This window comes from Manis pentadactyla, chromosome 8, assembly GCF_030020395.1.
Source record: "Manis pentadactyla isolate mManPen7 chromosome 8, mManPen7.hap1, whole genome shotgun sequence".
In the NCBI taxonomy this organism is placed as follows: domain Eukaryota; kingdom Metazoa; phylum Chordata; class Mammalia; order Pholidota; family Manidae; genus Manis; species Manis pentadactyla.
In genome coordinates, this window is record NC_080026.1 from 94,274,233 (window position 1) to 94,296,323 (window position 22,091).

The window sequence follows — 22,091 nt, forward strand, 5'->3', positions numbered from 1 at the left end:
AGATAGTTTCATTTTGGTTCTCTCTTTATAGTGCCCCAGTCCCTCTGAAATACTGAATACACTGACACTCTGGGTATGGGGGAGCCCTGGAGGGCCATAAGGAGGGCACAGGGCGGGCTTCTGTCCCCCACCCTCAAATGGGGAGAGACCAGAGCATCGTGAGGCAGAGGCTTCCTTGCCCGTGTGAGCTCTGCCTCAGCTCTCGGGACCTCTGGGCAGTGTCGGCATCCTGGGGGTCTGGTCCCCAAGCCCCCACAACCTCACGAGCTTACTGCTCCAAGACAGAGCCCATGCAGCTCCTCTGTCACTCCGCACAGGTAACCACGGCAACAACTTCCGGATCCATGTCAGCAGCGGACTCCTGATGCGAGGGCCCCGGGCCCTGGACCGGGAGTGGAACTCATCCCACATGCTGATAGTGGAGGCCTACAACCATGACCTGGGCCCCATGCGGAGCTCTGTGAGGGTGAGGCTGGGGACAGGCTGGGGCAGCTCACAGACCGCCAGTCAGCAGGTTGGGAAGCCCCTCGTCCCCTTCAGCTCTGACCTCATAGGTGGGCCAAGGCAAGAGCTGGACTGGAGATGGCCACCCCACTGGTTTAGGTGCAGAATGACACCTGGAGATAAGGGTACAGTGGGAGGTGCCACAGGCGCAGCCCAGCTTGGAATCTTATATGTGTCATTTTGCTTTGAGCCTCAGTTTCCCCAGATGTGGAAGGGAGCCAGTCATACTGATGTCTGTCCTAAGGGATGAAAGAGGTGTCCTTACCATACTAACTCCCTCTATCTACACAGCTCTCTAGGGTGAGCAAGGAGATCTCACAAATAATGATCTTGGAGGTGTAGCTGTTGCTAACTTCATTTTATAGATGAGGAAACTGAGGCATAGCAAAGTCGCTAGTGATAGAACCAGGACTTGAGCCCAGGTCTTCTGAGTCCAAATTCAGTGCTCTCTCCATTGAATGTGTCCCCAAAATACTCCAGTCACCACTCCCATCTACCCCTTCCAGTATGTTCTTTCGTGCCCACCCTCACTCACCTTGGGCCTCTCCCCTATGCAGCTCAAATCAAATCAACCTTAATCCTCCTGGAGGGTCAGCAACAGACACACAAACCTTCAGGTTTCTGCACTCTCTGGCCCAGTGGCAGGGAGAAGATTGAGAAAAATGAAATGATCTCTCAAGGTCACCCTCCACCTCCACTGCACGCCCAGCAACTTTATAGCCCCTTCCCCTAAACTGTGTGGAAAGTGAGTCAGACCCCAAAGGCGAAGAGTAGGAGGGAGAGGGGGAAAGTCGGGGTGGGGAGCAAGCAGGGACTTTTACCCTAGAACTGAGTGGGACAGAGCGAGCTCCCCTTATCAGCACCATCTCCACCCTCTGGAAACAATGAACGGAAGCCTGCCTGGGGTCACCATCATGCAGGGGGCATGGGTGACAGCCTTGGCCCGTTTCTATGCGAAGAGAAGCCCAGGTCCTTACAGCTGCTTGCCTGACTGAGAAGTGCCCAGGTGGACATGGCTGAGGGGGCCAGAACCCTTGAGTTTTTACACCTTGGGGCTGCTCAGGATGATTCCAGGGCTCTGGTGATGAGCTTCAAACACAATCACCTGAATGCACACAGGACAGGCTGACATGGCCACATTCACCTACCCAACTGTGAATCACTTATTTATATGCTGATTCACATGCTGATAAGGGTGCCCACGTCAGGTTCTGCCATTTGTTGGGCCAGCTTCAGGCCACAAAGTGACTGATGTCAGCGTAGGCTGGTCAGCCTTCTGGACTGCAGGCCTCCTGATCACAGCTTTCCTGTGGAGCAGGTGGCACCTCTGTCCAGGGCCTGCCCCTAGCAGTGCCTCAGCACTGTGACCTCAAAGCTTCCTTAGTCACAAACCTTTTCAAACAAACTGGTATGCAGTGCCCCAGGGTACTGTGTCAAATAGATCAAAGCCAGGCTGTGTCAGTTAGGGGCAGGGTGGGATGCCCAAAGCTACACCTGCTCAGCTGCCCTCCATTTGCTCCTGGGAAATAACAAACCCTCACATGGTACTTGCTCTGTGCCAAGCATTTTTTTAAGTGCTTTATGTACTTGAACTTGTTAATCCTCATCACAGCCCTGGGAGGTAGGCACTGCTGTTATACCCATTTTATAGATGAGGAGATTGAGGCAAAAGGGATTGGCCAATGTGTTTAGGGTCACACAGCGGCAAGGGTAGAGCTAGGCTTCAAACCGAGGCAGTCAGCTCAGGTCTGTTCTCTTAGTGACTGCCTCACATCAGGCTCTTCAGAGCACAGAGACCACTGCTGCCTTATCATTTTAAGGTGGAAATTTGGAAGCTGGTGGTCCCAAGTATATGGCCCCAACGCCCCTGAGCCTCAGGAAAGCTGGGGACTTTCTTTCCTGAAGACAGTGAAGGGACTCCAGCTTTGCCCTGGGTCCATTTTCTCAGCAGCAGCAGAGATGGCTTGGAGGACCATCCACATTCTCCTGTCGCTGCTTCAGAAACCAGGGATAGCACAGATGAGGGGCCAGGAAGCATGGAGTACAAAGGTCCTCATGGAAACTGGGGGCCTCATGCACATGCATGTGCACACGTCCTGTTGGAGGGCACAGCACTGGATAGAAAGTGGGCTGGTTCTATCTAGGGAGCCCAGTGGCTCAGTAGCTAAGCCCTCCAGCTCAGCAAGAACTTGGCAGACCTGTGTGTTTCCTGTACATCTGTGTCTCTCAGGTTTGCAAACCACACACCCACCATTTTGCCTCCTGTCTCAGCTGCTAAAAACAAGGCTGAAACCAACAAGAGGAGAGTGGCATGCAGCCAGCCTCATGGAAGACGTGCCACACCCAGGCTCCATGCCACCTCCCTCCTCTTTTTCTTGTACTGTCAGACTAGCCCTGTTTTTCCCCCACAACCCTTGGAGTCAGGGTGGTTTGGACAAGCAGACTAGTGAAGAAGAAGGTTCACAGTTTTGGAAGATGAATGGTTAGTTTCTGTTTACAGAAAGAGAGTTCCTGAAATTCATCCATGCAAATTCCGCACACACCCACCCCACCCAGGATCTCCCCAGCCAAATTCTCAGTGAAGCCAAACTTAGAACGTTCCGGCTTGTAAACAGCTGTGCTCTGGGACGGGTACTTTAGTTTGCATAGTGGGTTCTGGGTGTCTGGACATGAAAATTTGATGACACAACAGGAGTGTGGAAACCCTAATAGCAGAGTAGAGAAACCCTCCATCTGCCTCTCCTCCCCCCAGCTCTGCCACCACCTGCACCCCAGAGTTCACTAATCAGGCCACCAGTTCTGCTTGTACCAATAGAAGCTCCTTCACTTCTCTCCAGCTAATTCCCAGCTAAGCCCAGAAGAGGGGCCAGGGCTGGTCCCAGAGGCAGGGATCAGTCAGAAACCAAACATTCGCACTCTCAGATTGTGCCTTGGGCCCCACCATTTGTGCAGGCGCCCATGTGTGAAATCTGTGCTCTACATCACCACCCCATCCCATTTGCTCCCCTACCATTGTGCTGACGAGCTCCTGCTGACCCTGGCTCTGTTAGGCTGGAAGGAGGGTGTCTCTCCTGCTCCGGGGCCAGCTTGTCCCCAGCAGAAAGCAGGGTGGTAGGGTTGGTAGATTGGGAACGAGGAGACCCCTTACTCTCTTCCTGCCCTCTTGGTAACCGGGAGGCCTTGGGCAAGTCCCTCCCCCACTTCTGGGCCTCTGTCCTTATCTGGAGAAGAGGCAGGCACTGTGGACCTCCCTACAGCTCCTTGAACACCAACACTGACACCCTCCCTTCCCCACCACACTGTCCTTCTGGCACGGCCGTGGGCCATACACCTCCTGGCTCCTCTGTGTGTGAGGGGCAGGGCAGGTGGTGCGGCAAAAAGAAGGGTTGTGGTGCTGATATGTAGCCATAAACGTCTCTCTCCATTAACATCTTTTAAACTTTTATTTTTGTTATGTAAGACAGACATGTTCATTAGCAATTAGAAAGTACAGATAAACAGTGATGAAAATTATGCATAATTCCACAGTTCAGAAATAGCCATTGTCTTGGTCGGGATCCCCAGACGCAAATCCCAGACAAGGGCTGAAGTGAAAGTGATCAGTAGCAAGTGTCCCCAGGAAAAGCTGGAGGGGGTGTGGGACCAGGAAGGCAAGACGGCCAGCGAAGTAGCACGCAGGAAACTTTGACTCAGTCTCACAGGGAACTCTGGAGAAGAGTCACCTCAGCTGCCCCAGTCGGGGCTGAGGAAGCCAGAGCATTTGTGCTCCACGCCCCTCAGCCGCTGGCTAAGGGCTGTCCCGGGGGACGTAAGTCCCAGGCACTTGCGGCTCTCTGGGCACGGGCCTCCGGCAGCCTGCTTGGAATGGGGTGACTGCCCTATGAGGAGCTGCGGGTGCTAGATGCAGGCAGTGAGAACACCCCAAGAACCTAAGGGGCCTGGGCACCAACATCCTGCACTACGACTGCAATTACCATTTTTATGTCTATTCTCCCAGATGTACTTCAGTGTTTGAATGGCGTCATCTTAAACCTTTCCAAGCTCTTTTGCAGGGCATGCCTCATTTTGTCTTCATGACAACCCTAAGAGTGGCAGGGGACATGAATTATTATATTGATATGACTGTTCCATAGCTGAGAAACTTGATGGCCCTAAAGATTCACTAATCAGGCACAGGCTCCCACAGGGTTGGTAGCAGAGACAAAGGGAAGATAAGATTCATTCCTTAACAAATGGTGTTTGAGCACCTGCCACGTGAGGTACTGTGTACTGTGGGGGACAGAGTGACCAGCCAGACAGCCCCAGGCCCTCCACAGGGTGCTCACAGCTGGCACAGATGAGCCTAGCCCTGGGCTCTGCCTGACCTTCCACCCCTGGCTCGGCCCCTACAGGTGATAGTGTACGTGGAGGATGTCAACGACGAGGCCCCCGTGTTCGTGCAGCAGCAATACAGTCGCCTGGGACTTCGCGAGACTGCAGGCATCGGCACCTCAGTCATTGTCGTCCGAGCCACCGACCGGGACACTGGTGAGGCCAGGAGGGAAGCCAGGGAATCCCATTCCCTAGAGTGACCCTCCCCAGCTCATCCTCCCGTTCCTGTGGGGCCGGATGCCGCAGGATGTTCCCCCATTCAGTGGCTGCAAGACTGGGGCGGGGATCCTGGGCCAGTCTTGGTGTCCCCACCAAGATGCCGAGGCCCAGGGGGACTGGGGTCCAGGGAGGTTGTCCTAATCTCTGGATGGACAGAGGAGAGTTGGCAGGCTTGGGGAGTCAGATCTGTCATTGCAGGGCCTGGGAACTCTGGGCTGGCTGAGGCCTCCCCTCCAGTCAGCCACAGCTCTGTGTCCTGCAGGCCCTGCTCACGGCCTGACACACACATGCTTCATAAGGGGTAATTCTGCAGGGTGGTGGTCTGGCCAAAAGGCAGCCTGGACCTCACTGAGGACCCCGGCCTCCAGGGCTGGCCACAGTTAGCTGTGTAAAACAAAGGAGAGTGAGACCAGGTCACTGTGGCCTTCTTCCCAGAACCTGGCTGTCTGTGCCAGGAATACAGCCAGAGAGGAGCTCTTTCCTGGGGGTCCGCTGCCCCCTAGAGAGGCTCCCTGAGCTTTTCCTAGCTCCCCAACTCCTGCCCTTCCTTCATGTCAGCTGCTCTGGTGGCTTCCAACCCAGCCCCTCTCAGCATCCTCAGCCCCCCTGGAGCACAGGACGGAGTGGAGGGAGAAATGGGTCTGAAAGCTGTCAGGTGACTGCTGTCCCTTACATGGCACATTTATACAGCCCAAGTCACATAGAGTACTATGGCCCAGTGGTCAGAAAACCTTTGCTGGGTCAGGAATCCCTTTGAGAAAGTAGTAAAAACCATGGATCCCTCCCCAGAAAAATGCATATCCATTTAGTTTTGTGAACAATCTCAAGGAAGTCTAGGATTTCCTGAGTGGTTTTAAGATCCTTCCCCTCAAAGTCCGTGGCTTCGGCTAAGCAGCCTCAACTTGAGCTCCTGGTTGAGGGTGAATTCCAAGCCCAGGGATTTGGGGTGGAGGAGTGGGGAGAACCACCGAAGGTGTCTGGCTGGAGGGACAAACGAAGACGTGGCCACCTGCAAGGCTGCCACCCTAACACTTTCTAGAGCAAAGCCCCCACTATAGGAGATCTCTCTTTCACCCTCTGCTTGTCCAAATACCCACGAGAGGTGCCCGAGCTTGAACTTTGAGGCTCTAGGAGCAGGACCAAACCCCTTTGGCATAGCTCTCATGCCAAGGCCAAGCCCCAGAGGGGCTCAGTAGTATGTACCAGGTCCTTGCTGTCCACAATGACTTTGACCTCATCCTCTGCCACATCTCTTGGCACAATCCAACCCACAGAGGTAGGGGGGCCAGTGCACACTGGGTAGGCCAACCAGGGCCCCCTGCCCTGTCCCTTAGGGGCCACGGCCGGTGTGCTGTGGGCAGCTCCTCCCCCACCCAGGACTCTACAACCTCTTGTGTCCTCCTGCAGGGGATGGCGGCCTGGTGAACTACCGCATCCTGTCAGGCGCAGAAGGGAAGTTCGAGATCGATGAGGGCACGGGGCTCATCATCACCGTAGATTACCTGGATTATGAGACCAAGACCAGCTACCTGATGAATGTGTCTGCCACTGACCAGGCACCCCCCTTTAACCAGGGCTTCTGCAGCATCTACATCACTCTGCTCAACGAGCTGGATGAGACTGTGCAGTTCTCCAATGCCTCCTATGAGGCTGCCATCTTGGAGAACTTGGCCCTGGGCACTGAGATTGTGCGGGTCCAGGCCTACTCCATCGACAACCTCAATCAGATCACCTACCACTTTGACGCCTACACCAGTGCCCAGGCCAAAGCCCTCTTCAAGATAGATGCCATCACAGTAAGAGAGGTTGGGGGCAGGCACAGCAAGGGCTCTCCCTGGGGGCAGGGAGCTCAATTTTTAAAGCTAACCAGTATTTATTGAGCTCCTTATATATATATACATGTGGCGCTTTCCTTTTTATCATAAAGTGTCTTTGAGATAAATACCCCTGTGATACATCCCTTTTAATATTAGGGTAAGGTAAAGTTTATACCTAGGCAACCTGGTGTCCTTGTTACTAGACAATGAAAACTATACAAGTCATCATGTTTCCCTTTTTACTTTGGCTATTAGGCAGCTCAGATATAAATTTTTGGCTTCATGATGATAGCTAGTCTTAGCTAGATGTCTGGTACAGCTATCTCTTATCTACTACCTGGATCTTACTCGTCCATCTTTGATTTAGTGTGTCTTTTATCAGACTCCCTTCTTAGAAAATAGGCAAGTTACAAGTCACTGCAATGTGCCAGACCTTGTTGTGGGGAATATTGGGAACACAAAGATGACCAAGCCCTCAAAGAAGTAGAAGTGGGAATAGTCAGGGATGCAAACTAGAACACCACAGGGGGAGAGATGAAAAGAGCCACAGTAGAGTTTTAATGGAATCACTCTGAGGCCCAGATAAGAGAGTGATCACACCTGGCTGGGGAAGCGGGAAGCCTACATGAAGAGGTGGTGTCCGTGGCATATGAAAGAGAAGTAGGTTTTCAGTTGTCAGAGCTTCATGGAGAAGTCCAGACAATGTGGAAGTGGGAACAAAGGCAGAATGTTCAGGGTTAGTGAGGAATCTGGTTCAGCCAGAGCACAGGACTGCTTGGTGACAGGACAGCCTCTGCCTGATGGGTGCAATATTGCCATTCACCCATCTGACCCCCTTCCTGCAGGGTGTGATCACAGTTAAGGGCCTGGTGGACCGGGAGAAAGGCGACTTCTACACCTTGACAGTGGTGGCAGACGACGGTGGCCCCAAGGTGGACTCCACCGTGGTGAGTGGGCCCCCAGCTGAGAGCCTGTCAGCACCCCAAGGCACCTGCAAACCCACACCTTCAGCAGGAATCCAGATGCGGGCCGGGCAGTGGGTGAGGGTTTCAACAGCCTAGGGGTGGCATTGTGGCCAGCTGTGCAGCGCCCTCCTGGGCAGCCTGGGCCAAGGATGAGACCTTAGACTGCATGAGGAAGGGTGTCCTCCACACACCATTGCTTGGAGTGAGGCTGGCTACGCTGTGCACTGCTAACCACCTATATCCTTGCCTTTTCTCTCTCTCGGCCTCCTCCTGCCGGCTCTGCTACAGAAGGTAAGTAGCCTGGGGCACGCCCCTGTGTTGTCAGCTGTGGTAGGTGCTGGCTTGGCCCATGCTGGCACTGGACCTGCCTGCCTGCCCTACAGACAGGGCAGCAGATTCCTGCTCAGACACTTCACAACCACCCCAGTCCTTTTGTTCTCACACCTAAGTCCAGGCCCCTCTGGGGCACATTCCCCATATCTAGCTGTGTCGTGCCAAGCCCCATGGGGTGCTGGGACTGGGGAGGGTGGTGGGGTGCAGTAACAAGGAGTAGATGGAGCACACAGAGGAAGAAACCCAGAGGCCTCGTCTCAATTCTGTTCTTCACTGACTGTGTGACACAGGCAACTTGCTCAACCTCTCTGTGCTTCCCTTCTTTGGGTATAACATGAGGATCATGTCAGCAGCCCTGCCTTCCTTAGTGCCACAGGAGTGGCATTTGTAAAGGGGAGCTCACCCTCTCTTGGGGTTGGGGGAAGGAGCATGTAATATTACAGCTCATGTGAAGTGGGGTGCACAGTGCCAGGGCCCAGGAAATGCCGGGCAAGGGCAGCCGTGGGCACGGTGTGAAGTCAGGGCAGGGAGCACTTTGAGGAGGGCGGCCACTGAGGCCAGAGGTGTTGGGCACAGTTCCTAGGAGAGTGGGAGGGGCAGGCAGGGGAGCTCAGGCTGGGGGTCGATACGGGTCGGGCCCCAGGCAAGGGGTGCACTGAAGTGGCATTCTGCAATGGTGACCAGAGCATTCGACGATCGGCAGGGCTTGGGCCCCGGCCAGTCAGGTCCGAGACCATCTGTAGGCCACACGGGGCATCCACCGCCCCAGCAGCCTGGGCTACGGCCACATTTTCATGCCCCACTGAGTCCCTTTCACATAAGCCTAAAGGAATGGAAGCAAGCCAGTGCCCAGGCTAAGAGCCAAACGCAGCTGCATGGAGTCCTCTGTGTACCCCATGGCTCCCAGGAGGCACCCAGGTCCAGTGGCTCTTGTGGCTTGGCTGTACCCCAAAGCCCCTCCATCCACAGGGCCAGCTTGCAGGTGAGGGAGGCTACCGGCAGGAGGGAGCCCACTGCCCCCCAGGGGCCCAGAGGGCAGCCAGTGAGCAGCGCCCTTGGCGGGAGGCAGGGCAGGTATCCTGTGGCCTTCCCAGCCGGAGGAGCTGAGACCCAGAGAGGCTAAGTGGGGCCCTCCCACCGCACCTCGGCGGTCTCATCTGTGAAGGGTGCCTGTTGCCCCTCACCCCCTCCTCGTCACGAGGGGTCTGGGAGCTGTGGCCAGGATGCTCCCTACAAAACTGCTGAAGTTCCTCCATGAACTAGGCAGCCCACTTCCTCCGGGTGGGCTGGTGGGGGCATTCCAGAACACACACTCCTGCATGGGCCCGTGTGTTTCCATGGTCCCTTCACCCTCTTGCAGGAAGAATGACCCACCCCACTTTGCTGTGCCCTGGCTTCCTCTCAGAGGCTGTCAGGGCTCCTGCCCCAGATACACCAGCCCCGTTAGCTCAGAACATTGTTGAAGGTGCGAGGGTGGAGGCAGGCTGAGGGGCCTTTTAAAGGTGGCACCATTTCCTTGGTGAGGCCGGAACCCCCAAACCACAGTTTACCTACACCTGACTCCTCCCTAACCCCAACAGCCCCCATAGGCCCTGGGAGGGGCGGGGAGGCAGCAGGAAGGGGCAGGCAGCGTGGAAGGGGGCTGACTCCACTGTAAGAGTTCTTGAGTAACACTCTCAGGCCTTCGGGGGATGAGAGGGGAGGGTTGGACCACAGAAGCCTGGGTGGGGACACAGACCCTTATCTAATTCCTGTAGACCTCGGCACCTGCTCTCCCTGCTGACCCACTGAGGCTGTTTCCCCACTGCTGGGAGCATCTCATAAACATGATCATCCTCAGAGGAGTAGTCTTAGAGGAACCATCTACTATGTGCCAGGCTCTGGGCTGGGCTCAAGGCACAACAGGAAACCAAAAAGATGCAGCCTCTGTCTTCACGAGCATAGATACAGTAGGGGAGGATATGGTCAAATCCTCACCCCAGTAACAGTATGCTACAAGAGAGAGCCTGTAGCTTCCCTGAGGAAGTGACTCAAACTGAAACCCACAGAAAGTATAGGACCCTACAGAGCCAAGAGGGAAGAGTGTTTCAGGCAGAGGGAACAGCATGGGCAAGGGCTCTGTGGTGAGAGGAAGCACAGGGAGAACAAACAAGTTCTTGACCCAAGTGAGAGTTTGGGCAGGATCAGAGCAGAGGGGCATGTTTGTTTTCGCCCTGAAAATGGTGTGGTAGGCATCATTATGCCCATTTCCCAGGTGTACAGACTGGCACTCCAGGACTTCACAGAACTCCCTGACCAAATTCATGATGGATGGGCAGTCTCAGCAAATGAGATCATGCCTGTCCGCTAGGCAGGGGCACAGGCCAGGGGACACCATGCACCACCACTTAGTTTTTTGTTTGCTCATTTACCCCCAGCTTGCCCATGCTATAGGTGTGCTTGTTCCTACTTTCAGCTGAGCAGATGGAAAATCAGAGAGGTCAAATAACTTTTTCTAAAACCATACAGCTAGTAAGTGGTAGGGTTGGTCCCACTGAAAGCCTGAGCTTTTTGCCCTGTGATTTTGGCAGCTGCCTAAAGATAGGGAACATGGCTGGGACCAAGAAGAAGGGAAATGTGATTAAGAGGGAGGATGAAATGCATCTCTTCTGCAGTGTGGTGAAGTTCTGAAGGCTTCCTGCGGAGCCTGTGTACACCAGGAGGCAGAAGGCAGGCCTGGGGAAGGAGAGGATGGGGTCTGGCCGGGGATTCCTAAAACCTGAGCTGCCTCCTGTTTTCCTCAACCCCCTCTGTGAACTTCAGAGGCACCTGTGGTTCCAGCCTCATGGCCTGTGCCCTTCTGTGGGCTGGAGGCTGCAGACATAAAACAATATGTTCTTCGCATGCAATTTGCATGTTCCCAGTTTTTATCTGATAGTTGGAAATTCCTCCTCATCTGCCCTGTCCTCACTGGGCCTACCAAGCCATCCCGTGGCCCCCTCCTGCTCCTGAGTCCTGTTTCCTTCTCTCTAATACAGAGGTGCAAATGAAGAAGCCTTCAGGCAGATCGGGCTGCCAGATGTGTTTAAGCTGGCCTGCACATATTTCTTTCCTTTAATTTTTATTTACTAGTTCCATGTAAAAATTTAGTTCCTAGTTCATTGAAAAATAGGGAGCTCTGACAATGCCAAGCTGGCATTCCCTCATGGGTTTTTTTGCTGAGTAGCCTCCATCCCCTTCAGCCAGGGCCCATGCCTTCCATCTCTCCCTGTGCTGCCACCTCCGAGGCCCCCCACACCCTTTCCCTCACTGTCCTGACCCCCAGCATTTGAGGGTGCGTGGCCCTTCCCCACTGTACTGCTGGGAGAAGTGTGCACAGGCCTCCATGTAAAGTGAGGATTGGCATAGATAGCCTCTGAATGTTAGGTGAACATTCCAGAACTTTTCAGAGGTCTGGTCCCTGATAGACACACAGTAGGACCCCAGTGTTTGGGGCCAGGAAGGGGGAGGAGGCAGTAGTTCTCTGGCCACCTTACCCCCAGGTCTACATCACTGTGCTGGACGAGAATGACAACAGCCCTCGGTTTGACTTCACCTCCGACTCGGTGGTCAGCCTGCCTGAAGACTGCCCTGTGGGCCAGCACGTGGCCACCGTCAAGGCCCAGGACCCGGACGCCGGCAGCAATGGGCAGGTGGGCGCCAAGTGCAATAGCCCGGATCTGCCCTGTCAGTAGGGGGCTCCCCCAGCCCCTCAGCTGGAGGGGGCCATCTAAGCCATTCCATTACTGAGCGGGAAGCGGGGGTCATCTGCCACCCTGCCCAGCCCCAAGCAGGACCACCCTGTCCTCACCCCTGTCTGTGGTCAAGGAAAGCAGGCAGAGCTGTACAAGCTGTTAGCTGTGCCTGAGCTGGGTAACATGGAGCCCAAAGGCTGGCCACAGCTCGGTCCCCTACTGCAAGCTGAAAGCTGAGGGGACTCATCTTTCCTACCTACCCACAGCCACAGAGCATCTTGCCCCATGTCTCAGTCCCCACCATGTGGCACCAGGTCCCAAGGGGACACACTCATCCTCCCTCCTGGCCCGCAGCAGGGCATGCTTTCCCACGGAAGGTTTGAATGCCCCCGAGCGTGAGGAGGAGGGGTGATAGAGCACATCAGTCTTTACACTGCTGTGATCTGTCTTCCAAATTACATGGTGTGTTTAAGGCAGTTTGCACCATTTAAAAATGGCTTGCATGCCTCTGGGATCTGAGGGGTGCTGGCTTGGGTTCATAAATATGTGGGTTCAAGTCCTGGTTTTCTTAGGTACTTGCAAGCTATGTGACCTTGACCACTTGCATGTTTCTGAGCCTCCTGTCTGTGAACTGAAGAGAACAGTTCCCTCTGACAGGACTGTTGGGAGCCAAACAGAACCCATGCCACACCAGGGCATGTGCCTGCTCCTAGAGGGGCTCCAGCATGTCAGCACTTCCCCGCCTCCCACCCTCCTGGCCCCTAGGCCAGTATGCTGGCACCCAGGAACCCACACCTCCTCAGTGGGCCTGCTGCCTTTCTGAGGGACATAACCACTACAGCGTAATGCCCTTGCCCTGACCGAGCCACCTGTCCTCCTCACTTCCTCACCCTCTCTCCTCCCTGACAGGTGGTCTTCTCCCTCGCCTCTGGCAATGTTGCTGGGGCCTTTCAGATCATCACCACCAACCATTCCATTGGTGAAGTGTTTGTGGCCAAGCCCCTGGACAGAGAAGAGCTGGACCACTACATCCTCAAGGTAGTGACTGGACCCCTCAGGGTTACTGTTGACTTTCTAGGAGAGAGCTTGGCCTGTCTGTGCACCCTGCCAGTCAGTTTCCCTGCTGTCACCAAGTACCATGGGGCAGGCAGCACCCATCAGGGATGAGAGCGTGAGTGCGACAAACCATTCGTCCAGCGATGGGAGCCGGGGGAAAGCCTGGCAGTACTGGGGGAGTGCTGGCCCTTCCATAGACACCGGGGGGCTTTGGGCAAGTTGTTCACTGCACTGCCCTCATGCAATGGTCAGAAAAACCCTTGTGTTTTGGCCCCCAAAAATGCCTCTGCAGAGGTGAGAAACAAGTGCAGGTATGAGGAGTCATGAAGGCCACCATCTTTCCTGGGTTGCTGTGGCTGCCGTGTTACCTGTGGTCTCTCTGGGAACCCCAGGGCTGCACTTCTGCAGGGACCTGAATGCCCAGAGAACTTTGTGCTGACCTGCAAGTTTCTGGGATGCATCAAGGCTCCCAGGATGGGCACAGACTTTGGTTAGGACTCTAGCTCATGGCTGAAAATATCATCTGAGGCTCTGTTCGTAGAATAGAGGACTTTGAAGCTAAAGGCAGGTGTTCTGGGTGTGGTCACAGGCCCAGGGTCACAGTCAGCATCCAATCAGAGATGGGATCAAGAGATAAAGACTGGGCACACCAGAGTCAGATTCCAAACAAGGGTCCCAAGTCACAATAATTGGGCAAGGACTATTTGCAGTATTGGGCAGAAGGCAGAAGTTTCTGGGGATCCCAGGGCTGGCAGGCCACCCAGATGGGCCAGCGAGTCCTCCCTGCCAAGCAGACAGCCCTTTTGGACTCCAAATTCCTGATCCTTCCCCCACCCTTAAGCCCTGACTCCCATTATGTCCCTCCTCCAGGTTGTGGCATCCGACCATGGCACCCCTCCACGGAGGAAAGACCACATCCTGCAGGTGACCGTCCTGGACATCAATGACAACCCCCCAGTGATTGAGAGCCCCTTTGGGTACAATGTCAGTGTGAACGAGGTGAGGGCAGCTCCGGTACCCATACAGGGGGGCGTCCAGCGTGGAAGGTGGGCACGAGCCAACCATGAAGACCCGTCTAAGTGTTTTCCTGGCCCGCTGTCGCACAGATCTCCAGAGGGGGTGGGTGGCTTCCTCACTCATAATGACAACCCTTCTGCTTAGGCCAGGTCCTGGAATGCGGTCTCTTTTTGCGGTAAGGGTAGAGAGGAGGGGGAGGGAAAGAAGAAAGTGGCCCTTCACCACCTCAGGGAGTCGAGGTTTACCCTGGCAGAGCTGCTTTTAAATAAAACAATACTTTTTATTATTCAGTCCTAAGACTGAGCCACTTAGGGGAAATTTCGCCCCCGCATGCCGGGTGTCATGCCAGCTCAGACGTTCACGAAAGGAGACTGGCATAAGGGTTTAGAGACAGCTCTCAGGCCAGGCTCCCGCAGTGCAGAGCCTGGCTCTGCCCCTGACTGTGTGACTTCCACACGTTCCTCCCCTGTACCTCAATTTCTCATCCGCAAATGGGGATGACACTGTACCTAACTCGCAGGGTTGTAGAGGAATCAATGAGTTAGTGCAGCCCAGCATGTAGTAGGTTTGCCACCATCCTCCTCATCGGTGCCCCAGGACAGACAGAGCACAGCTTTCTGGAGGTCCAGGTAAAGCCCTTGGGCTTCTAGGAGCAGGTGCTAGATTTTGCCCCAGAGGCTTTGAGTCCAAAATAACTCCTTTCCTGCTCTCCTCCTAGAACGTGGGTGGGGGAACCGCTGTGGTCCAGGTGAGAGCCACTGACCGGGACATCGGGATCAACAGCGTACTGTCCTACTACATCACTAAAGGCAATGAGGACGTGACCTTCCGCGTGGACCGTCTCAGTGGCGAGATCGCCACACGCCCCGCCCCACCTGACCGTGAGCGCCAGAGCTTCTACCACCTGGTGGTCACCGTGGAGGATGAGGGCACCCCCACCCTGTCGGTGAGCAATGGGGGCGGTCTCTGGGAGGTGAGGCTAGGTGAGGAGCAGCTCCACCTCTGTGGGAGGGGAGCAAGATGGGTGGGAATGGAATGCTGTGCAGTGGACCAATCCCTGACCACTCCTTTATCGCACCTTCAGTCCATCAGCCTATGAATATTTATGAGGGGCCCGTGTGTACAAATCTAGGGTGCTAGTTCACCCTTATCTGCAGCCACTCAGAGCCTCCATTAGTCCTGTTTGCTCTTACAGAGCAATTCTCGGAGGTGGTGCAGGTGGAGTCTCTGACTCCACTTGCCATGCTGTGCCCCTGGGGGGCCACACCGACCATATGGTGGTTCCTCTGTGCCACATAGGAAAAGGTGTCCCCTTGCCTCTTCCCCTACATCATATGCTGTCCCAACATATCAGGGTTGGAAGGGGCTGATGTCTGCAGTGCAGTCATGCTTGAATGGACAGAGCTGCTGCCCGAGGCAGCGTGCACGGGGCCCTGTGGGGCTGGATGGTGGTGAGACGGTCCAGGGGTGAGGGCTGGTGGTGGGAGCAGTTTGCAGATTGAGAGTGGAGACTGGAGACAGGAGCACAGTGAGCTGCATGATCGTGAGCAAGTAAGACTCTCTTAGAATTTTGGTTTTGTCATCTACAAAGGGGGATGATATCTCCTTCATAGGTAGTATTTGGGGAATTGAATTAACTCATGTCTGTGGAAGCACTTGGTAAGCCATGAGGAGGATTGTACCAACTGTCTGTCGCCACAGTAACACCATATTACAAACCAAACCGAACAGAGAGCTGTAAGTCAACCATTGCTTTAGCTCCAGTTCTGCATGTTGGCAATTTAGACCTGGCTTAGCAGGGTGGTTCTTCTGTTCTCAGCTGGGCTCCTACATGTGTGCGGGGGCAGCTGTGGGTCAGTTGGACGGTTGTGCTTCCAGAGTTCAACTGCCTATCAGCTGGGCTGAGAGGGCAACTGAGCCATCTATCTGCCCTCTTCCGTGCTAGCCCATGCTTGTTCACATGGAGCTAAAAAGGGCCCAGGAGAGAGCCAAGCTTCTGAGGCCTCTTGAGCCCAGGCTTAGAACTGAACAAGGTTACTTCTGCCATGTTCTCTTGGCCGAAGCAAGTCACATGGCCAGCCTAGACTCAGGATGGAGAGAAATAAACTATCTTTGAAGGAGAGCTACAAAGTCACCCTGCAGAGTGTGGATACAGGGTGGTGTAAAGGATTGGGGATGTTCTGTAATCTGTCTACCCCAGGGACTCTGATTATAAAATGCATCCTCAGCTCTGTCCCTCTACCCCCAACACGTGACTCTGTTAGACACCCTCCCTTTTAGCAGTGGCACTATGGACTATGGGGTCAGAGCAGGTCTGGTCTGGGCTTTATCTGGAGTGTCTCTGGGGGTGGTGGAATTGGACCAATCCCAGGAAACTACACTCTGAGGAGCCCAGGAAACGGGACTGGCTCTAGGCACTTCCTGGGCATCCTCAACCCCGCAGCTTCCTAGTATCACCACTAATCACTTTAGCCATTCACACCCAATATGTCAAACACAGGCACATTTACAGGACACTTATATCTGAGAGAGGGAGACAGACAGGAGTATCATTTATCATGGTAAGATGGAGGGACTCAGTTTCGACATAAATCTCTCCTTAATTGCAACTAGCTTCACAGTGAATCAGTTTCTTGGTCATCTCTCTAATAGCATTTAGAGATGTGTTTGGCTACAAGTAACATAAACTTAACTATGGAGTCATAAATAAATCAGTAAGCATTTTTCTCACATAACAAGAATTCTGGAGAGGATTACAAATGTTGATTCATGCTCAGTGACATCAGAGCTAATGTTTCTTGGCTTTTCCCTCGTGGTTGCAGGATGGCTGGTATAGCTCCAGCCATCATGTCAGCATTCAAGGCAGGAAGTAACAAAAAGATAAAAAGTTATGCAAGCTACTTTGGCCTCTTTATCCAGAAAGCAAAACGTTTTCCAGAATTTCTCTCCGGAGTTCTGCTTATGTCTCACTGGCACAAAGAGGTTCACATGAATACACTAGCTGCAAGGGAGGTTATAAAAAATATGAGGGACAGGATTGGCTTACTGCCTGGGGGCCAGATACATCGTGCCTCAAACAAAAGCACAGCTCTGTTAGTAAGGAATAGATTAATAGATTTTGGGTGGACAGCTGATAGCATTTACTATGCTGCTCTTCCTCATCATGACCCAGGCTAGTGAAAATACCACTCTCAACCCCCATCCCGACCCCACAGTCCTAGAGTTTCCCAGGGAGGCAGTTGGTGAGACCCATGACATTCTAAGACCCTGAGTATTGGAGGTGACATCTGGCTTCCTTCTGGTCCCTACAAGAAATGGGAATTGGAGAAATGAACAATCACCCCAGCCACATTTAACCACCCAGAATAGGTGGGCCACCATCCAAGCAGTCCCACAGGACTTGGGACTAGTCCCCTGGCCAGAAAGAGTTTCCATCTGTTGACCAGACCCTCCATAGACACCCAACCTAAACCCAGCCTAGAAACCCATGAGCACTGCCTTCTCACACTGAGGCCCCTGACATTCTGGCCCTCCTTCAAGCAGGTCTGGACCCATACCAGCACCCTGGTAAGATTATGAGAAGTTGGGTCTTGAGAAATGCAGTCTCCCTTTCTCTATCTTCCTCATGCTGGTCATTACCAGCTCTGCTCCCAGAAAACACCTTCTGGATGACTATGATCAGGGATGGGGTTTCCTGAGGCTATCCCTGGAGAGATACGTAAATGGCCCCTCTATGGCTGTCATGCCATCATACAAACAGCATCAGGTACCAGCTGAGAAAAAGGATTTATAGGAGAAAATTTTTAAGTCAAATATATCCCTTCCATTTTTTTCCTTCTTCTTCAGGCTGAGGAAAGATCTCTTCTATTTGATTTTCATAGGGGCCACCACAGGGAAGAAATGCAGTGACCTCAGGAGCATAGTGGAGAATCTAGTACTAGACCGTATTTGTTCCATTCATTCATTCATTCATTCATCATGTAGCCAATGTTCCCTGAAAGCTTCCTATGTTTCAGGCACCAGAGAAACAGAGATGAAGGCAATGTGGTCCCTGCCACAAGGACATACAGCTGAATAAGGGAGGCAAAGGACATTCACATGTGGGGGCCAAGGTACAGAGGGAGCACTGAGAAGGGCTTGGAGAAGGCTTCCTGGAGGAGGTGGTGCCGGGGCTATCTTATCAATCAGTTGTAGTTGGCACAGGAAAGGGGGAAAGCATATTCTGGACCCAGGGGTCAGACTGAATAAAGGCCTAAGGGCAAGCAATAATCAAGGATGGGTTGGGGGAACCTCAGGGCGTTCAGGGCCATGGCAGCATTCAAAGCTGAGAGCAGGAATCTCTACCTACATACCCACCCCCCACCCTATGACGTTCTGTCTGGGGCTCCCAGAGGCTCGTCCCACTACTTGTTGAACATCCCTTCCACTCCCTCCTGACTCAGCTAAGGACAGGGCAGAAGCTGGCAAGCCAGGGCTCTGCAGCCAGTGCCAGCCATGACTGGCATTTGTCTCTAAGGAACACTGGAACCCTGAAGGCTCACCTCTGTTGACCTGACTGTCACCTCTGGACAGTGAACCCCTTAGGGCCATGAGTGCCTCCAAGCACAAAACTGAGGGCCAAGCCAGAGGTGACAAGAGGAGGGCCCTTCTCTGCTATTTGGAAAATTTCACTGGATGGGTATTCAAGGAACTAAGATAGTCCCAATGCCTCCTGGACCAGCCAGAGCTCTGAGCAGCATCAGACAGACATCCTGAGGTTCCAGGAAGGTTCACCATTGTCTAATGGGGGTGAGGAGGATGGGACCCTATATATATCTGTTGAGAAACACCCTGTAGACCCACACCTTGCCCTCCTGTTCCTACCTGCAATGATATGGCTGGTTCAAGCCAGCCCTCAGTGGCACAGGAACAACCTTCCTCTAGGACAAGGGCAAGTAAGAGACATTCATTCAACACCAAATAGTGCCAGGCCTATGCCAGAGCCTAGAAAGCCAGAGAAGAGTTGGGCACAGTTCTACCTTCAAGGCGCCTACAGTCTAGTGGGGAAATGGATATGTGACAGAGAGTTGACACTATGTGATGTGATAGAGTCAGCGGGGCTCAGAGCCAGGAGAGAGGAAAGGTTTTCTGACAAGGCATCATTTGCCTCCATATCTTAAAGGATGAGGCTGTCTAACTAGAGGACCTGGGACTTACCTACCAAGAGCATCCCCAAACCAGAGAAATCCCATGTCTAAGCCCTCCCATCTCTTCTGTTCTCCCTGCACCTCCCTCCCCCAAGGTTCCTGAGGGCCAGACATTCCTGCAAACAGCCTAGGCTGTCTCCACCCTGCTCGCAGTGCCAGATCACCCAGAGCTCCAAACAGCTGTGCTGCAAGGGGCATCCGGGCCAGCCCAGGCCTGTCACACAATGGCATGCAACCCAGCCAGGGGAAGTCATTTTACGCCTCAGCCTCTGGCTAGCTCCAGGCCACAGGCAGCAAGGCCAGGCTTGGGGGAGGAGTCTACATAGCCATCAGGGAGGCCCCTGAAAGAGGAAGGGCCAGGCCCAGGGAGGAAGGACGGAAGGTAACTGGGAGGTCAGGAGCTGGGCCTCAGCCGCACAGGCACCTTGGCAAGGGGACAGGGAAAGGGAGGGCCTGACTGGGCCTCCCTGCCACATGAATTACAACCAACAGGTTAGACAATTCCAGATAAACAGCTTTGGCTTCTCAGGCTGGCAGGGATCTATAGAGGTCACCTGTCCAGGACTAAGGACAGAAAATCTCCCACCACCCACTTCTTGTACAAGAGTCGCCAGCAATAGACCCCATGGACGTCTGTGAGTTGGGGACACTGCTCTTGACAGCTCACCTCATAGCTTTAGGGCCCAAGGGCTTTTCTGTTCATTAAACTTGGACCCTGCTGCTGTTTGTGAAGCCTGCTTCCCCTGGCTCAAGACCAGGAAACCCAGCCTGGCCCCTTCCCTGTGCTGCACACCAAGTAAGCAGCCTTCTCTGGCCCAGCACGATTAAATTCAGACCTTCCTTTAGCCCTGCTCCTATGTTTTGCATAGAGCGATGTTCTGCAGCTGCTCAAATGCCTCACATGCAGCTGGCTCCATTCCTCTAAGAGACTTTCTCCTTCCACAGCCCCCTGTGGCAGGCAAGTGGGGTACACAGTCCACCATGCCTACCAGCAGTCCTGTGGATTCAGTTGTCAGGGAGAAAGGTGAATGGCAGGAACTGATGTGGAAGGAGCCTAGCCATGGGCTCGTAGGCACAGGCTCATCAGGCAGGGCCCTGGCGTATACTGTGAGCAAGTCCAGGTCCTGGCCCATGATGCCATGCAGTTTAGTGAAGAGGAAGGAGCACAGGCCTGGGAGGCAGGACCCAGGCTTTAGTTCCACATTCGCTTGTGACAAGACACAAACTTTTTGGAACCTCAGTTTCCTTATGTTTTAAGTGGATGCAATAAAGCCTCCCAGGGGCTTCTGGTGGGGGAGGAGGAAATCAAAGAAAATAGCACCTGTGCAAGTGTTTCAGCAAGCTCAGAGTACCATAGAAAATGGCAAAAATATGGCACATGGGCTGCTACCTCCCTATCCCGTGCCTGAGGCGGATACTGCTAGCCAATGTCAGCACTTTCTCACTGACCTATACTGATACTTCAGAATCCCTGTCCACATATATTCCTGTAAGTTATGCACGTAGATCAGAATTGTGAAGCAAAATGAAACCTCTGCCCTGTGGCCTGCACAAGTTCAGACGGTTCTGTTGCTGTATAGGAGATCCCACAAGGCCCAGATGGAGCAGCTAAGAACTATGAACTAGAGCTTGTGGAAAGTCAGAGGTGGCCCTGCCAACTCTGAGTGGTCCAGGGCACAGAGCCCGGCATCCTGGCTCAGCCCACCACCCAGGGCCTATGCTTCCATTGTCAGCTCTGCAGCTGGGTCCACAGCGCAGGCTGTTGTTGGGCCCCTGAGTTCCTCCCGGAACTCACAGAATAGTTAGGGAGACACAGCATCTGTGCAGGAAAGAGGGGACAATGCAAAGCAGCTGTGGTGAATGCCCAGTGAGGGGCTAGACAGTCAGTGCCCTCGTGGGCTGGGACTGTGGGTATCTGCTTCTTGAGGGACCTTTGTACCCAGCATCCTGGTTGCCAGCCCAGTTCCTCTTTCTGTCCATTGACATCCCCTTTGCAATCCCTGAGCAAATCTTAGCCCAGCCCCCAGCAGTCAGGCCAGCCCTGGAGTGCTCTAGCTGACACCCAGGAAGTCCTCTTCCAAGTGGCAGGGCTACAGTGCCCAAGCTGGGGTACAGGGTGACGGGGCCTCTGCAGCCCCCAGCCCTGTGGCACCTTCCCGAGTCCCCACCCTGCAGCACCCCCTGAAGAGCCATGCCTAAGCCCCTCTGCCAGGCTGCTGCCTGTGGGAGGGAGCTCTGGCTAGGCAGGAGTGTGGACAGCCCAGGGCTAGTCTTTCAAGAAGCAGGGCCAGCCAGACCCACAGTCGCATCTCCAGCGGCCTCCACAGTGTGTTTTTAAGGAGTTTCATTTCCATTCCCTTAGCCTCTCCCTTGGAGGGAATAAAAACAGGAGGTCCTTTTTAAGCGTGCACATCAGGAGATGGTTACTGGTCCTGTAATTTCTGATACATCTCTTAACAATGACTTAGTGCCTCAAAGCACAGACTTCCCGGCCAGGGCCTCAGACAGTGCCATGATCCATGAGCCTCCTGCTTCCGTCCCACCCTGCCCAGCAGCCAACTTTCTGGATGCCCCAGGGTTCCACCTGGCCTCCTTGCAGGCAGGCACCAGGTTCCTGAGTCCTTACTCTATTCCATGCACCCTGCCCCAGAGGCACCGAGCCAGGGACCAGCCACCAGGGCTGGCAATTCAGGAGACACCACCACCCCGGGGCAAGCACACAGGGCTCCTCTCCCAGCAACAGGAGGGGGGCGCCTTTAGGGCCACTGCGGGCAGGGTGTATGGCCATGGATGAAGATGGAGCCTGGAGCTCAGAGTAAATTTGACTGAAAACAGGAAACCATGAAGCTGAGATGCGTTCACTTATAAGGGTCCAGAAAAGAAAAGCTCAAGGCCACTCAGGAGGAAGCT

General features: G+C 54.0%; 2 protein-coding genes across 5 annotated transcripts in view; both read left to right on the top strand.

The window, feature by feature from the left end:
- The window catches only part of LOC130678898 (cadherin-23-like), a 337,153-nt gene extending 325,559 nt beyond the window's left edge, over nucleotides 1-11,594 (top strand). For both annotated transcript variants that reach the window (XM_057505954.1, XM_057505953.1), the window contains exons 29-32: nucleotides 318-466; nucleotides 4,896-5,031; nucleotides 6,502-6,890; nucleotides 7,757-11,594. In XM_057505954.1, coding sequence (XP_057361937.1) covers nucleotides 318-466; nucleotides 4,896-5,031; nucleotides 6,502-6,890; nucleotides 7,757-7,972 — 890 coding nt within the window. In that variant the 3' untranslated portion in view covers nucleotides 7,973-11,594. The remainder of the gene's footprint in view (nucleotides 1-317; nucleotides 467-4,895; nucleotides 5,032-6,501; nucleotides 6,891-7,756) is intronic.
- Nucleotides 11,595-11,711: 117 nt separating this feature from the next.
- LOC118933776 (cadherin-23) overlaps nucleotides 11,712-22,091 on the top strand; it is a 71,254-nt gene continuing 60,874 nt past the window's right edge. The window contains exons 1-4 of one of the 3 annotated variants that reach the window (XM_036928472.2): nucleotides 11,712-11,880; nucleotides 12,832-12,960; nucleotides 13,849-13,977; nucleotides 14,714-14,941. The gene's annotated coding sequence lies outside the window, so the exon portion shown is untranslated. The remainder of the gene's footprint in view (nucleotides 11,881-12,831; nucleotides 12,961-13,848; nucleotides 13,978-14,713; nucleotides 14,942-22,091) is intronic. The other 2 variants (XM_057505952.1, XM_036928471.2) reach the window with 2 other exon arrangements.